We start from the raw sequence: 15735 nt of genomic DNA, 5'->3' as shown, positions 1-15735 counted from the left end.
ACACACACACACAACTATGCCTTAAAATCCCATTTCCTTAATTAGTTTTATACAATTATTTAGCAAGCATTCCATTTTTGATATAAAACATGACTTCATTGGTTATTGTGTAGAATTATATAATATAATATTGATGCCATACATAAACATCACCATCACCGCACACTCAGACATGAGTATATTTACCGTTTGCAAACACAGAAGTTAATGTTGAAAAATTAAAATAGTATACTTTTATAATGAGCAGCAGGGGTTATTTTGCCAAGCAACATGATGATGTCATAATATCTATAGATACGTAAAGATGTACCTGTGCTCGAATGTTGGTTGTTTCATGGACAAACAAACAAAAATACAGATTGTATTGTCTATTTATGGTAAGATCATTCTAAAAAAAATTATCATAAAGCATTACCAAGTGTTTTTTTTAACACATTTGGAAATGTTACCAACTGGTTTAATAATCTCTTCTTCGAGCAGCCGAGACCTCAAAAGCTTTTCAGTGTCGCCCCAAAGTGAATCACACATCACAAACTTTGTATTAACATTTTTTTGGAGTCATTTTTAAGCATCATTTAAAAATAACTGGGTAGTAACAGTGGGCGGGATAGTGGTATAGTGAAACTCCTCAGTAGTCCGCACTCAAAGATAAAGTCGGAAAGACGAAAGCTTGAAAATGACGAGTTTAGTCATTTCAAAGAGAATGTTTCTACAGTGTTGCTATTATCAACTCGGTTCATAACATTAAGAATATTAATTACTAATCACTGTGATAGGATGTGGCAAAGAGAGGAAGATCAATTTCAAATGAGTCAGAATGAGTCAAAGGAAGTAGATCTGACTGTGAAGTTAAAGAGAGTTCAGTTCAACAAAAAACTATTGGAGCTAGAACTAATGATTGTGCTACACTGTTGCCATACCTCAGGACAACAAAGACAACTACAGAGAAAAGCCCTAATGAGAGCATCATCTGTAACTGCGCAGACAATCAAGTAACATGCTTCTACGGCAGGCTGATATTATCATTATCTCTGTGATAATGTGGTCTCTTTCTTACCATGATAACTTAAGACAAAAAAGCCGGCTCCAGAGAAGTCCGAGTGGAATTTGATGAGGATGATGTTGGACGTTGAATAGACGGACTCCAAAGCTGTGTTTCCGCTGAACTGTCCAATCTGAGGAGAAGACTGATCTGGACCATCCCTGTGGTAAAAAACCCCAGAATGAAACACAAACAAAACATACACAAAACCTGTGTGACCAAGAAGACAGCGAGAGAATGAAGGCCCATAAACGAGTGGACTTGATCTTTCTTTATAGAACAATGGGCTTGAACGTCCACCTAAGATATAATTTGAATAAGTTATTGCAGTCATCGGTGACAGTTAGATGGCTATTTATGTTCAGGAAATGGTTGCTCCAAGGCTAGAAACAAAGACAGAAGAGACTTGACGATTTTTTATGAGACCTGCTCCATTAACTGCAAATGCAGATGGACATTGTGTGACAAAGTGCTGGCTCCAACAGCGATTGTGCATGGCTATGGGCTCATCTTCCTTCTCAAAACAATACAAACCACAATGTCAAAAAGCTCATTTAGATAAGAAATGCTCTGAAATTTAGATTCAAATTCTCTGACAAAGTAACAGCTCTTGATAACACCACAACCCACAAATCTATGGCTCTCTTGTTCTTGCTTGGGGATGAGTTCATAAATATTGACTGAACTGTTGTCAGATCATAAGAATAACAAATGTTAGTCCTGGTGTAGACTTGGCTTCACTGTTCCGACTAATATGGGCCTGGCATTCGCAAAAAGTCACACAATTACCCGAGAAGGCAGGCAGGAGGTTATCCATCAAATGGCAGGTCATGCTCTCAGTGAACATATTTCACCTTTAATGACAGCACCAGCTGTCAGACTGGAACTAACCAATATCAGACTCATTATCTGTGATTAAAAAGCGTAATCATGAAGTTAAATTAAATGATTATTTCCTGCTGTTAAGTGTTTTTGGAAGAGACTAATTATACCTGCCAGGTTATGAACAGAATCATCCCCTTCTCTGATTCGCATTGGGTGGCTCAGAGTCATCAGAGCAGTTGCACTTATTGCCTTCCACTGCTTGATTACAGCTGATGCACTCGCTCGCTAACATTTATTAGTATGTCAACGCAACACTTTCAGTACAGAATAGGCTTTAAAGATAAGGTTGCACAATATATAGAAACATCTGTGACATATATGGAAACTTTTGCAGTGGATCGCTGTAGCAAGCCTCCCAGTTTGAGACCAATTAGCAGACTAAGCGGCTGTCAGGTCGGCTGGCTCTGGACTGAAGAGACCGCTGTGAAAATCACACCTCTACCACTGACACCGCGCTCTCTATGGGGAGCCAGCATGATTGCGTGACTAAGATCGGGAATTTTTACCGCATTCTTGTGTCGTCTTTGCTTCAGTCCGTCCACTTTTCTGACAGACCAAAGGGTCAGAAACACGCTGTGCGACCAATTCATGGAATTCACACAATCAGCTGTGGGTGGGCGGCACATGCTTCAACTGTGTCGTGGTGTGGGAAAGACAGGCTGGATATCGCACAACTATAGACTAAAACTAGAGCTAAACAAATCACACACCAACTGCTGAAGAAAACAAGCTGCTTTTTTCAGTGGATAGCTGCTAAAGAGGAAGGTCTGCAATGTCATGTTTGTGTAGAAGCCAAACAATACCATAAAGCAATAAGTGTGAAATTACAGATTTGCTTGATATAACTGAGCTATACACCATCCTGTAGCACTCTGAGGAGTGAAGCAATGGATCAAATGAATTAGTAAGCTGCAGCAATTTTGCTAACAAGTTAAACATTACAGTCAAGGAACTGCTGTTTTTCTATTCCTAAATGTCTTATTCCTGCTTTTATGACATTTTACAGCCAAATCAAATCAGCAACTGAGCTTGAAAACTTGATTTATTCCTAGAAAGTTAGAGGTTAATGAGTTAGATTTGATATTGGAGTGAGAAACAGTTGACAGAGTTGCAATCCTGTGAGGCTTCTTCTCAAGTCTGAGGAAAAACGGAACTGTAAAAGCAGTTTTGACAGCATGGCAAGCGTGGAGCTAATCATATCTATAATTTCATGACTTCTACAGACAATAAAGGCATCTTGGAATATCAGGTGGTGAATGTTGTGAGAAAAATACCTTTTATATTTAAATCTGAGCTAAATTAAAATCTAATTTTCATTATATTTTCTGCTGACCTAAAAAGTTGAGAGTTCTCAGACTTTCTAAAGAGGAGATAAAGTTTCTTGTTAGAACAATTTTACAGTTTCCGTGTGGCTAAAGAAACAGCCAGACCTGGACATCTGGAAGGTTGGCAGTGCTTACAGAAAGACAGGATAACAACAGAACAAGCCAGACATTCGGTCCTTCTGTGCTGGTCTAAAAATACACAATTTGCAAGGAAATGTATCAGCAGCAAACCACGTCTTGTCCTGCTGTTGTGTTCTTTTTGCTCAGCCCTGCCTCAAATGCCTATGCGGCTACATCGCACCCTGTTGTCTTTTTATAGGAAACAGGAGTAGGTGGAGGGACTCTGGAGAAAGGGGCAGCATCATGGCACCCGTAGCAATAAACGATGCAACGTATTTATGGTTCTGCTACCACCTTGTACCTGCAGATATCTATGTAGCGTGGTATCTAAGCACCATTTAAGCACCTGCATTGACAAAATGTCTAGTGTTGCCAATGGCTGTTTTCCTCAAGAAGAATAATGAAGAGAGAAGTCAAGGCTGGTTAGCTGGGAAGAGAACGATGTATTGTATATAACATATAAGGCTGGCCGAGCATTAAAGATAGTGTAAGGGACAGGCCAAAGAAGAGAAAGACCTATGGCTAAGAACAAAAATGGGTAAACCGTGACAAGAAGAAAATTATATCAGAGTGACTTTATATGGATGACAAGTTGTCTGCAGTCATAGTAACCTTGCAGGAATTTAGCCAATTAGTGGTTAGCTCTGAAAAGATTTTAAAGAGCGTAGCATCCGGCTAGAGAGAGAGAGAAAAGAAAGTGTGTGTGAACAGAAAGTTATGTGGTACAAATTAAATAGTTATTCAGTCAAATAAAACATTTCTTACTTAAACTCACTTGAAGCAGCGAGAAGAAGGGATAGCATTATAATAATAGCACATAATGAGCATGAATACTGTCAGTTAAGAAGTAGAGCAAATATAAAACGTGCTAATTGAAAAAGTAAATAGCACCTACCAGACAGTAATGTAGTCATATATGGGCTCTGTGCTCAGTACAGTAAAGTTGATATAAATCCCGTGTCCAGGAGGAACTCGAACGCTCCACACACAGTCCTGGAAATTTGGGTATTCCTCAGGATGGCCGGGAGAGTAAATGGTTCCGTTTAATGACGTGATGTTACCACCGCAGAGTGCTGCAAGCGAGAATATTAACAGAATTGCCCTTAATAAATTACCCGCAAATTAGAACTGCCATTGTGAAGCTTCAATAATTGTCGGGATCGCTGTGAAAGAAAATGTCTCTATCACTCATGTAATGACCACTGGATAACACCTTAACACCTTTAATAAATTGTCATTACATTTTTATTTCTGTCCCACAGCTCAGCTGACTCTCAGCTGTGCTGATGTTAGAACAATATGGCTTAATATGAAATGTTATCATCTTGAAATTAGAACGATTTCTTTCATGTGTGGAGTAAACAAAACAATAAGAGTAAGATAATTTATAGTGAGAGTGAGATTATTAATCTTTAAAACAGTAATAATATCTGTCTCTATATATATGTATATTGTGTTTATATCATTAAGAGACTATATTGTTATGATAGCACCACATATCCTCCAAAAAAGTCATCTTTGAGAGTGAAAGTTGATGAAAGCACATGTATGTCTAACAAATTAAGGAATTCATTATAAAAAGAATTCATAGAGAAACTTCTTCATACTTCTTTTGGAATTTGTAAACCCGTGCATTATGATTTATTATGTGGTGATACATTATTATTAAGTGCCCTGTAAGCCTGTATGAGAGGACAACAAAAAGATGCAGGAGACTCAATTGAAATCCAGCTAAAATGATCAATCGCCTTTGATCAAAGAAAAAGACGAGTAGGCATAAGAATAATCATGTAATTTACCTTCACATCGTGGTAATGGGTGGTTCCAGTTCCTGCTAATTCCGTGCAAACATGTGAGCGAGGCTTCTCCAATCAGAGAGTATCCGGGCAGACACTCAAACGACACCGTCATCCCAACACTGAAATCTGTGCCAATCACGATGCCATTTCGAAACGGTCGAGGGTCTGGGCAACTCTGGAGCTGGTAGGCTGCAGAGATAATAACATAAATTATTCAAGAAAAAAATCAACGAGGCAGAAACGATTTGTTAATTTACTCCTGTAATGTGCAACTCATGACTACGAGCCACAGTATGAACTGCAGCTTCAACTGTGAACAGTCAGTTGGTTGAAAAAACTAAAATCAAGCAAAATAAATATATACAGCAAATCGATCCTTTCTAACTCTGCATAATGAATCATCGTTCAGCACATAAAAAAGTGGAACAGGATACAGCCAACCATACAACCATACGAAGCTCAAAGGAGAATTACTCTCAGTTAGTGTTGCTGGTAAATTGTATACATTTCAGATTACATGTTAATAGTGTAATCTGAGTATCCTAAAGTACCCTGAATGTGTTTAAAAAAGGAAAAAATCTTAATCATCCTATTTAAAAGCTACTTGTCCAAAAAGTTAGTTAAAAAACACTCATCATCTTTGTGACTTGTTTTGCTGTCAAGTCATTATTAACAGGCATGTCAGTGACAGCCAAGGTAAGCGTCTCATCTGTTATGATTGACAGCTTCGATACCATCAGTCCCGCCTCTCCTTGATTCTGGTTGGTTAATGAGAGAGAGAAGCGACACTGGCGAGAGCACTACTTTTCTCCATGTTAAACTATTTCCACCCAAGAGCGTCAGTGTGAGCATCGCGAGGGAATAAAGCTCAGAGCTGAGGGTGATTTTTGCACACCGATGAGCTTCATAGGCTGTTTGTGGAGACAAATGCTAAATGATCTTTACTTTGTAATTAAAGGATAAGTTAATTTAAAAGAAAAAATGACTACTGTAACTCTGTATTCCTCTGGCTTGCTTAAAAAAATCTGCAATCTTCAGCTAGAATTTAAAATTGTCACACACACAAAAAAAAGAAAGATGCGGCCATCCTGCATCAAAAAAGATAGTTCTCGTTTTTAACACGATGCCAAAATATTCTCAAATCACATCCGCCAGCTTGAAGTTAAAACATAATTGTTGCATAATTGTCCGCAGCCGGTGCTACAATAGTCAGGGCTTGGAAGGAAAACATGTCACTGAGACAGACAAACACTGGGAGAAATAATGGTAATGGGTAAAATGAAATTGAGGGTATTCATATTTTCCCAGTTTTAAAACACTGTGGCAGTGCTGCTGTCAAGAGATAAAAGGTATTATTCATCAGCCACTGTAATATTCACATTAATGGAATTAGGCGAAACATATTTAGGCTATCTACAAGATTTGTCATAATAAATATAAGACTACTCAAACCATTTTAGTGCCAGACAGAATAAATATAAAACTCCTCTCATCATTGAAATTAATCCAAATTGAGGACCTGCATGCACCCAGTAATCTTTTTGGCAAGCTGCTTCTGTAGTCAAGAAACATTTTTATCCCAGTAGATGAATTCGTTGTTACGGTAATCGCTCCTGAGAAATCAAGTCACAGTGAGACAGTTGTTTCCACGTCGGCAACAGTCGTGGTCTGCTCTTGTTGTCGCTCTTAGGAAATGATCGCTGTAAACAAGATGTGCTTTTAGAAGCAACGTTTACCTTGATACGTGATGTGGAACCCGGGTTTGTTCTGTGAATAGTCACTGTGGAAAAAAAAGCTGGTTTGGTGGGTGGTGCTGAACAGAGGTTTGGGCATGACTGGGCCGCTGAATCGGTCAATGACAGAGCCCGTCTCCAGCGTTCCGCTACGGATCTCCAAGTAATCGTGGATTGCTTCAGTGGAGAAGTTCAAAAATTGGAGATGGATGCCTGGGAAAGAAAAAAGCAATACGACGCGTGACGTTATACGGATAAAGTCTCTTGAAAAATACTTGCACTTTATCTCATCACCAAAACCAAAAGCAAACAGAGAAACAAGAAAGAAGTGCTACAGACAGAGAAAACAGATTCTCACACAAACTCAAAGAAAACACTTGTTTTAAACTCTACTCAAAAGTTGACAGTGTTTCTTACCAAAGCCGACAGGTAAGTTCACCATCCATGTGCAGTCTAATCCACTGGGGTAGTTGCCGGGGTAACCAGGACTTAGAATCACTCCACTTACATCTGTCATAGACCCACCACAATGGGCTATACACCCAAACACACACATAAATAACACAGAAAGAAGGAAAAAAGGAAAAGAGTGTTTCAGCGTTGAAAGCAACACATCAAAAGCAGGAGGCTGACCTCACAGGAGGAAGCAGACATGCTTCTCTTTTCAAAAGACACCGCTACTGACTCGAGATTTTATATCTATAACCTGATATTTTGCAAGTTTAAATAAAAAGTTGACTTTAACTAATGCGCATGCTAAACATGTTAGCGTTGTTTGAGCTGAAATGTGTCCAGGCTTGTTTGTGCAGACTTTGCCTCTGTGCATGTTGATGCTTTGGTTCGCTCTGCATGTTTATGGCAGGGTCTGATTTAGCTTTGGGTCAGTAGTATTCTGCACAGAATACCAAATAATCAGCTCATCACAGGAGAGTAAATTGATCAAACAGCTTATTTCCCAGAGAGCCAGTGAAGGCGGTGGAGGCTGATTGCATCATTTCTGCAGCACTGAAGTTTTGCATGTTTCCCAGCACATCCAGGCTTGAATGCATATGTGTATGTGTATGTGTGTGTGGATGGGTGTAATGTTGAGGAAACACCTACCGATACACAGCGGTACAGGATAGTTCCATCTCCTAACAGGTCCGGGCATACAGGTTATATGGGCATTGCCCTAAAATGATAAAAGCAACCACAATCTTTTCTTAGAAACGACTAAAGAAATCCCTGCCAGTGACTGCACTGATTTAAACATGCTGTTTTACATTTTTTCCATTAATCACTGTGCATTTACATTAATAGTACAGATCTGTATATTAAGCAGAACTTGACAGAATACTGTACAAAAATTGGGCAGACCACACCAGAGACATGCATTATTCAGGAGTTATGCAAACCACATCAGAGTTGTATGTTTAGCAAGAGCTGTGTAAACCACTTGAGAGTGGGGTTTCCTTTTGACTCTTTTAAATAATTTTTGGTTTATGCAGCCAGTGGATAAAAAGAATGAATGGTGGCAAAGCTGAACATGCTTTTACATTAAAAAACCTAGATATCTGGAAATCAGTTTGCATTAAACAACTAGCAGTATTTGTGATTTATGTTCATCTGCCACTTAATATGAAAAGAAGGACCAACGTGTGGATTTTTTACCTGAAGAGAGTATCCTTGTTCGCACGAAAATTGCACAACATCCCCCACCATGAACCTGTCTCCTTGTCTAATTCCATAGTTTGGAGTCTGAGGTTCTGGACATGACTCCAGACCAATAGCTAATAAGAAAAAATAACATGATTATTTGGAAATACCGCATGCCTCTGATAAAAAATGCTTTAAAGATATAGATGTACCTGTATATTCCAGGTGAAATCCAGCAGCTGAGACACTAATATCAGAGCTGAAGCTGAGATAGAGGTTGTTAGATGTACTATTCAGGAGAGGGGGGATAGTAGTGCCTGAAAGCAGGGAGAAAAGGAGAAGAGGAACAGAGGGCCATGATCACATTTTTTTCCTCATTTTTCAACTAACGCCTTTAAAGCACATGATCTTAGTTATCTGACAGCAAAGGAGACAACAAAGGCCTCCCAAACCTACATTTTTACTTTTTTTTGTTAGTGAAGTGCTCTCGAAGGAGGGAGAAGGGAATTACTTTTATTTGAGACATCTGTTTTATTTGAAACCACTTTTCAAATGTTGGTTTGACCTACTTAGCGTGGCAGGGGAGAGTACAAAGTTAAAAAAGAAAATGGGGATGCAATACTGAAGCAAAGCTGGCACAGCACGTCAGTATAATCACGACCCTTCAAAATAACGTATTAGATGATCTTTTATGCAAAGGAATATGAGCATACTCCAGTCTCCTTATTAGCAGAAATGCCATTTATTTTTCTTGGCATGCTTCAAGATGCAACAGTGGTAACAACATTTCCTGATATAAGCTACTTGTGGATTTATATTTCGCAATCGCCACTTCAGAATAAAAAAAGGCTCGATTTGCATTGTGTTGTGCTCGCTGGCAGGTGTGCCAGAAACAGAGACAGATCAGCAGTGAAACGGGTCAGTAGATGTTATTGGTTGCCTGTTGTGAGGGAAAATAATTAGCACATTGCTGAATAGTCTGCAGCCCCCCTGTTGTTGTTTTTACATTATCATTCATTATCATGACGGAAAATAAAAAGTGCTTTTTCCCCATAATAATAATTCCTGATTGATGCCAAAATAATTAACTGCATTGATTTAACTATCACAGTTATTTGAGGATGGATGACAGTAATAATTAAGAGTTGTAATTAACCCTAATAAAAAAAAGATCCATCTCTTCCCTACAAAGATTTATTCATTAATTATATTTTTACATGAAATCCAGATAGAATAATGTTATTCTAATTGTGTTCCATATAATCTCTAAACTAGCTTACTATAAAGATGTCAAGTCCTCTCATAGATTATTTAATACAACTAGGAGGTACCCAGATGACTTTGCTTCCCTAAAAGCAGTATAGGTTTCCTGAGGCGATTATGACTTCTCCTTTGGGCAGTGGTCTGAATTATATGAAAAAGTAAATCTGGAATACAGGTTAAATCCAAACTGAACAGACATTTTGGTTGGACATGAAGTGCTGGGAAATTGTAGGGAATTTCCATTTTATGGCTTAGTCACACTAGAGTGAAAATAGGACAGCAACCTTCTTGCAGGTACGAAAAACTGGTACTTGCCCAGGGATTGCACTGAAAATGCATTTCTTTGCACTTGCAAGTGGTTCCTTCAAAGAATCGGTCACCCAGAGTTTGAGAATGTTGCATCCAAAACTTGGTGGCCACTTCTGATTGCAAGGTGATTGCACAGGTCATCTGGTGGAGCGCAACCTGTGTGGTCTGACTCAGATGCCATTTATCTGTTTGTTACAGAAGTCTCAACTCAGCTGCTAACTGGTTGTATTCTGCTTATGTTCCTATATAAATGTCACTCTGGATTTAATCATTGTTATTCTTAATCTCTGGCTCTCCTCCACACCCTAACTTTGTCTTGTCTTCCTCCCCTCACCTCTAACCAGTGCGCCTCCCTGAGCTTGGTTATTCCAAAGGTTTCTTCCAGTTAAAAGGGAGTTTTTCCTTCCCACTCTCAGCAAAGCACTTTATTATTGAAGGGTCTTTACCTTAAAACATGCCTTGAGGCAACTGTTGTTGTGATTTGGTGCTATATAAGTAAATATAAATTGAAATGAACTGAATAAAATGCCGGTTGTTGTGCACCTGTGTCATTCTGCACTTAAATCGCTGTCCTCCAGCAACTGCGTCACTATTTGTGGGGCAATTTCTGAATTTCTGTTTTGAAACTATGAGGTTCTGTCAGGACCCTGAATGTAAGCAGTGACTGGGATTTTTTTTTTTTTAACGCAGGATGTCTGCGAATAACTTATACAGCTAATTGCTTTCTTGTCTTTCTGTCCATTTTGACACAACTGACAGCAAGTTTTCACAGATCTGGTCCCCGTGTTTAAAGCAGCCATTTTAAAAGCAACAAGATCGCAAGTTCATTGGACACAGTTACAATAATTTGACGTTTTGCAGTCTCTAGCCACAGTTTCCTCTGGTATGCATGTAGCATGAGGCAATAGAGCAGCTGCATTGGACCCGCTTACTGTTTCAGATAATTATATGGCAGGTACAAGTGAAAATCAACAATTCTGTATAAAACACAAATACTGAGAGCATTAAGTTTGTAAATCCTCCTGAGAACTGAGGAAAAGGGAATTTTCCCATTGAACTTCTTGTGTGATTTCCTTCCTCTTTGCAGCTAAAAGAAGCCACCCAAACACATGAGATATCAATGGAAAGCCCAGCGTGTCCTCTATTTAGCACATCAGGACTTAGTAGCAGCTCAAATAAGTCAAAAGATATAGACCAAAAACAAATATCCAACACAGAGCAGTTCTGCAAGCCCCAAAAACAGATTTATGACTCACATAACACTGTTGCTTTTCACTGAAGCAGAAAACCAAATATCATCATTTAGACAAGATAAGAAAATCATTAGTGCAGAAAAGTTATCTTAAAGGTTTCGCTAACAACACAGTGCAGTAAATTTTGGGACCAATAACAAATATGAATAATTCCATTAATACTGAGTTTGACAGATCATCTTTACTCCTAGCAGGAAATTTGGCTGTAAGAGGATCAATTAGTTTTGCAAAAGATATTTTTTACATATCTTTCAAAGGAGATTTTTGACACAGGCCTTACTGGGTATGTAACTCAGCTCCTGCTGAGACGCTAAATGCATCCAGCTTAACTCAAATTGCAGGAAGCCACATGAGCAGATTTCACATTTTATTTATTTAACTGTCAAGACTGGCTGTGATCAGCCTAAAATACAATCCACTTCTTATTGTTTCGTTATCGGTGGAATGAAAAGCTTCCTGAAATTATCTGAAGCATTTGATAAACAGCATAACAATCTCTAATTGAAAACTCAATTGCTTGGTATCAGACTTACTTCCATAAGAGCACTATAAACCTTAATATATAATGCCTTAGTAACCATTTCCCAGCCCACTATAGATCTTCAATGATGCAAAACTGGGAATCAGAAATAGGTTGTTTGATGGTTACTGGTATACTGTGCTAGAAAATGCAGTATTGTTATCCACTAAATATATACAAATTCAATAAATCTCACACAAGATGGACTGCACTCCTTTTAGACTAAATAGCATAACTGTGGGCTCTCGTGCATGTACCTTGTACATTATTGTAATCTTAAATTCCCATATTTTCTTCGAGTATGTCACTTCTAGTGCATTTAATATTGAACTATTCCCAGCACTATAGAGTTCTACTTGAGTAACACCATAAAAAAATGATGGAAAAAAGTTTACCAGAGTAGCTTCCCAGTCTTGGTGCATGGTTGTCAGCACCGTCGTAAAAATCCAAAGAGTCCCAGTTATGCTCAGTGGCAAAACTCACGACTTGTATCTGGAGAGAGAGAAAAAAAGAAAACAGAAGTGATTCTTAGATTTTTTTTGTCTGTCTTTAGTAAAATTCCCCAGATTGCTATGAAACTGCATTTGGTACAATGTTCAACAGTTTATTAAGCTTAAATTGACAGAATTAAAACCCACACATACTGTTTTTAATCTAAATGTTTCACAAAACAATCTATTGAGACGGAGCAGCTTCAAAAACAATTATCATTCTACTTTTAAATCAAAGGCTGGAAGGAAAGGAATCAAAGGGATTTACAAACACTTTGAGGTGCCTGTCATTTCAAGGGACTGCACCTTGTGTAAAAGGCATCTTTGCCTTTGTATTTGTCCGTGATAGCAGTTTAGCTTACATGCAATCAGGCCTTATCTTTCATGATTAGATCCTATCTAGTTATCTCTGGATGGCCCCTCTCTCAGAAACCATCCATCCATTCATCCTTCTAATAATATCTTATCTTCCCCGAGATCCTGTCTACTCAGCTTTTAAGCCAATGATACATAGGTCAGCCAGGAAGCAGCATGTGACAGTTACTACCTGTATTCCAGCTCCTTCTGGGACAGAGACCTTCCAAACACAATTCTGGTTGTTGTCATATGGCTCTGGGTAGCCAGGCGACAGGATAGTCCCGCGGCGAGAGGTCAATACACCCCCACAGGGAACTGGGAGAGAGAGGAGTGAGTGCACAGAGCATAGTAGAGGAGAAAGGAGAGAAAAAAACCAGAGGTTAAAACAACACTTTGTAGACAAATTACAGGAAAGCAAGACAAAGTGAGCCATTCCAACCATGCCCGTAACAGAAAGAGATACCAAAGAGCCTATCTGGATAACATATATGACTAGAGTGCATATGGATTGCAGTTGTTTGTATTTGTTTTAAATTGTTTTTCAGTTATGAGCGTCTACTGTGCAATCATGCTGATACTGCATTCAGAAATAGATAAACAAACTCTTCTGTCCTGTGTCTGATTTTCAGATTCATATTTACCTATACATGTTGGCAAAGTGTCATTCCATTGCGCCAGGTTGTCCGGTACACTCTCACAGCGAATGGCAGTAGAGCCATGCAATGTGTAACCGGGGTTGCACTCAAATTGCACCAAGGCGCCGACTGCAAAGTCATTACCGAGACGTTTCCCGAAGCGTGGCTCGGGGACTGAACTGCACTGGGTGGAGCTAGTCCGGGGTACAGCTAAAGGAGAAAAAAAAGAAAGTGCCCCAGTGAATAAACCGAAGTGTATCACTGTCCCTGCATATTTAGACAATTTTGGGAAACATATTTAAAATTTCAAATTAAAATTTTCTTTAAATAAATGTAACAAAGGGCGAGAAAACGCATACTCAAGATGATGTGTACAATCAAAATGTTCTGTTTAACTGAAAAAGTAGCAAAAAATGCAGTAATGCATGGTAATAAATGCATAGTAATAAAAAATGCTCATCATTATAATAGAAATGGCAATAATAATATCAATAATGACCTTGGTAGACAAAATGAAATCCCTTAGCGGTTTCTGGTCCAACTGTGGTGAACTTTATTGTAATCTGGTTTCCTGAACTCAGAGGGAGAGATTCACCTAGAGATGAAGTGGAAGCAACAACACGTTACGAGGCTGAGGCTGAGTGACTGTCATCTGTTCAACTATCCACAATTAAAATCAACCATCCTTACCAGAGTGTGACCCAGAGAGAGAAGACAGGAGCGTGTTTTGTTGAGTGGGTCCGTCATAGATCTCCACCACGTCATTAAGAGACGTCTGGAACAACACAAACTGGCCGAAGAGAACTGGAGGTAAAAATGGGGGAGAAAAGAGAGAAAGAGATGAATTAACTGCAACTGAATGGCAGCAACTTATTATTCCATGCCACTGTCTGCTGCTGACCTTCCAATGATAAAATTAACCTGTAATACCTAGTTTAAATGTTATTAAGCTGCAGTGTCACCTTCTATTTGAGGCCAACTATTGGTATAAAATTATATAACACTTATTAGTCAAAACGCTACCTTGCCTTCATCATGCTGCAGTCAACACCACCACCCCGCCACCCACACCCTTCTCCTCATCAATTGGCAACAGTGTATCAGTGTTGTCAGCTAGCGGGAGATGCTAATCTTGCAAAGACCGACTTGGATTTGGTAACGTACGCTAGCAGAGCAAGATGCTTTTCTGTCCTTTCTTCTGTATTGCAAGTTTGAGTGAAAGCCATATAACAAAGGCGGTAACCTGTCAACTCTGAAGTGCCACTCACACACTGAAACTGATCCAATCACGTTTCCTTGCGAAGAACACCTGCAGGGACTTGGCAATTAATGACATGCTACCGCTGGAAGACAGATGTGTAGGAAAGGAGGAAGGAAATACATCCAATACTTCCATACAGTAACAAAAGATTAAATTTCAGAGTGCAGCTGTACGGGCAGGTAGCATTAGACAGTCCCGGAGGTATTTTCTCAAACAGGTACAATTTGCTCTGTCTCGAATGATCACTGTACCATCAAACCAATCATTAGTAACCTGAAGATGCAAATTGGTAGGTGTAGTTTTATTGTTCGAAGCACATGTCCTATCTAAAAAAAATGTCCTCTGGGATAAATTACACCGATTTGGAGCTTTCTCTTCCACTCACTGCACACATGCACATATATATCACCTCCACACCCCGCCTTGCTCTCACTTTGGCCCCAAAGGCTGAGGTGTTAAGGATTAAATCTGAACATTGCCAAGGATATGCTGGTATAAGAAGGTCACTGGTCAATTTATACAAGGCTGCCTCTCTCTGAGGATCTCTTTTAAGGTTTCAGTCACATTTTGCGGAAACATAGCTCTGGCTCACAAACGATCCTCTGTGCTTTCGTGAAAATTCTCATGTTGTTTTATTGACAAGCAAAGCAGGACGGAAACGATGGATTTTCAGTCGCCACCGAATTTTTCCCACAGTCAAAAAGGGGATTAAAACAAATCATTAAGAAAGCGTTTAGCTTTATATGGTAAACTACCCTCTTATTGTCATGTTTTATTGGCCTGTCATGGTTTCTGCCTGCCTGCAGACATCGCTGCCCACTATGTAAGGATTTTTAGGAAATCAGAGCGATTAGAGTTTCCCTCATTCCTTGCTGTGATATTGACATACTGCACAGCAGGCGGAGGAGTTCACACCTGAAACTGTTTCAAAATACAGTACACATTCGTCAACATTTGCACACAGATTCATGAATTTATAAAGTATGATGGTACACAGGGAATAGCTAACACACCTCAGCGGTACTAATAAAAAAGCCCACACAAAGTCACAGACATTCACAGACACAAAGGAATTAATGATCACAGCAGTGTTGTCCTTTGCTATGT

General features: G+C 39.1%; 1 protein-coding gene across 7 annotated transcripts in view; it reads right to left on the bottom strand.

The window, feature by feature from the left end:
- Positions 1-15735, bottom strand: part of csmd3b (CUB and Sushi multiple domains 3b) — a 395380-nt gene that overhangs the window by 47058 nt on the left and 332587 nt on the right. For all 7 annotated transcript variants that reach the window (XM_014332163.2, XM_014332164.2, XM_014332166.2 and 4 more), the window contains 13 exons: positions 14058-14171; positions 13867-13962; positions 13374-13577; positions 12923-13047; positions 12280-12376; positions 8752-8856; positions 8555-8673; positions 8006-8075; positions 7322-7438; positions 6908-7117; positions 5172-5360; positions 4268-4445; positions 1058-1203 (listed from right to left, as the gene is read on the bottom strand). In XM_014332163.2, the coding sequence (XP_014187649.1) occupies positions 1058-1203; positions 4268-4445; positions 5172-5360; positions 6908-7117; positions 7322-7438; positions 8006-8075; positions 8555-8673; positions 8752-8856; positions 12280-12376; positions 12923-13047; positions 13374-13577; positions 13867-13962; positions 14058-14171 (1770 nt within the window). The remainder of the gene's footprint in view (positions 1-1057; positions 1204-4267; positions 4446-5171; positions 5361-6907; positions 7118-7321; positions 7439-8005; positions 8076-8554; positions 8674-8751; positions 8857-12279; positions 12377-12922; positions 13048-13373; positions 13578-13866; positions 13963-14057; positions 14172-15735) is intronic.

The sequence above is a fragment of the Haplochromis burtoni genome, unplaced genomic scaffold (assembly GCF_018398535.1).
Source record: "Haplochromis burtoni strain Fernald_Lab_line unplaced genomic scaffold, NCSU_Asbu1 Contig_25, whole genome shotgun sequence".
NCBI lineage: Eukaryota > Metazoa > Chordata > Actinopteri > Cichliformes > Cichlidae > Haplochromis > Haplochromis burtoni.
This window is presented reverse-complemented; position numbering and strand designations above follow the sequence as displayed.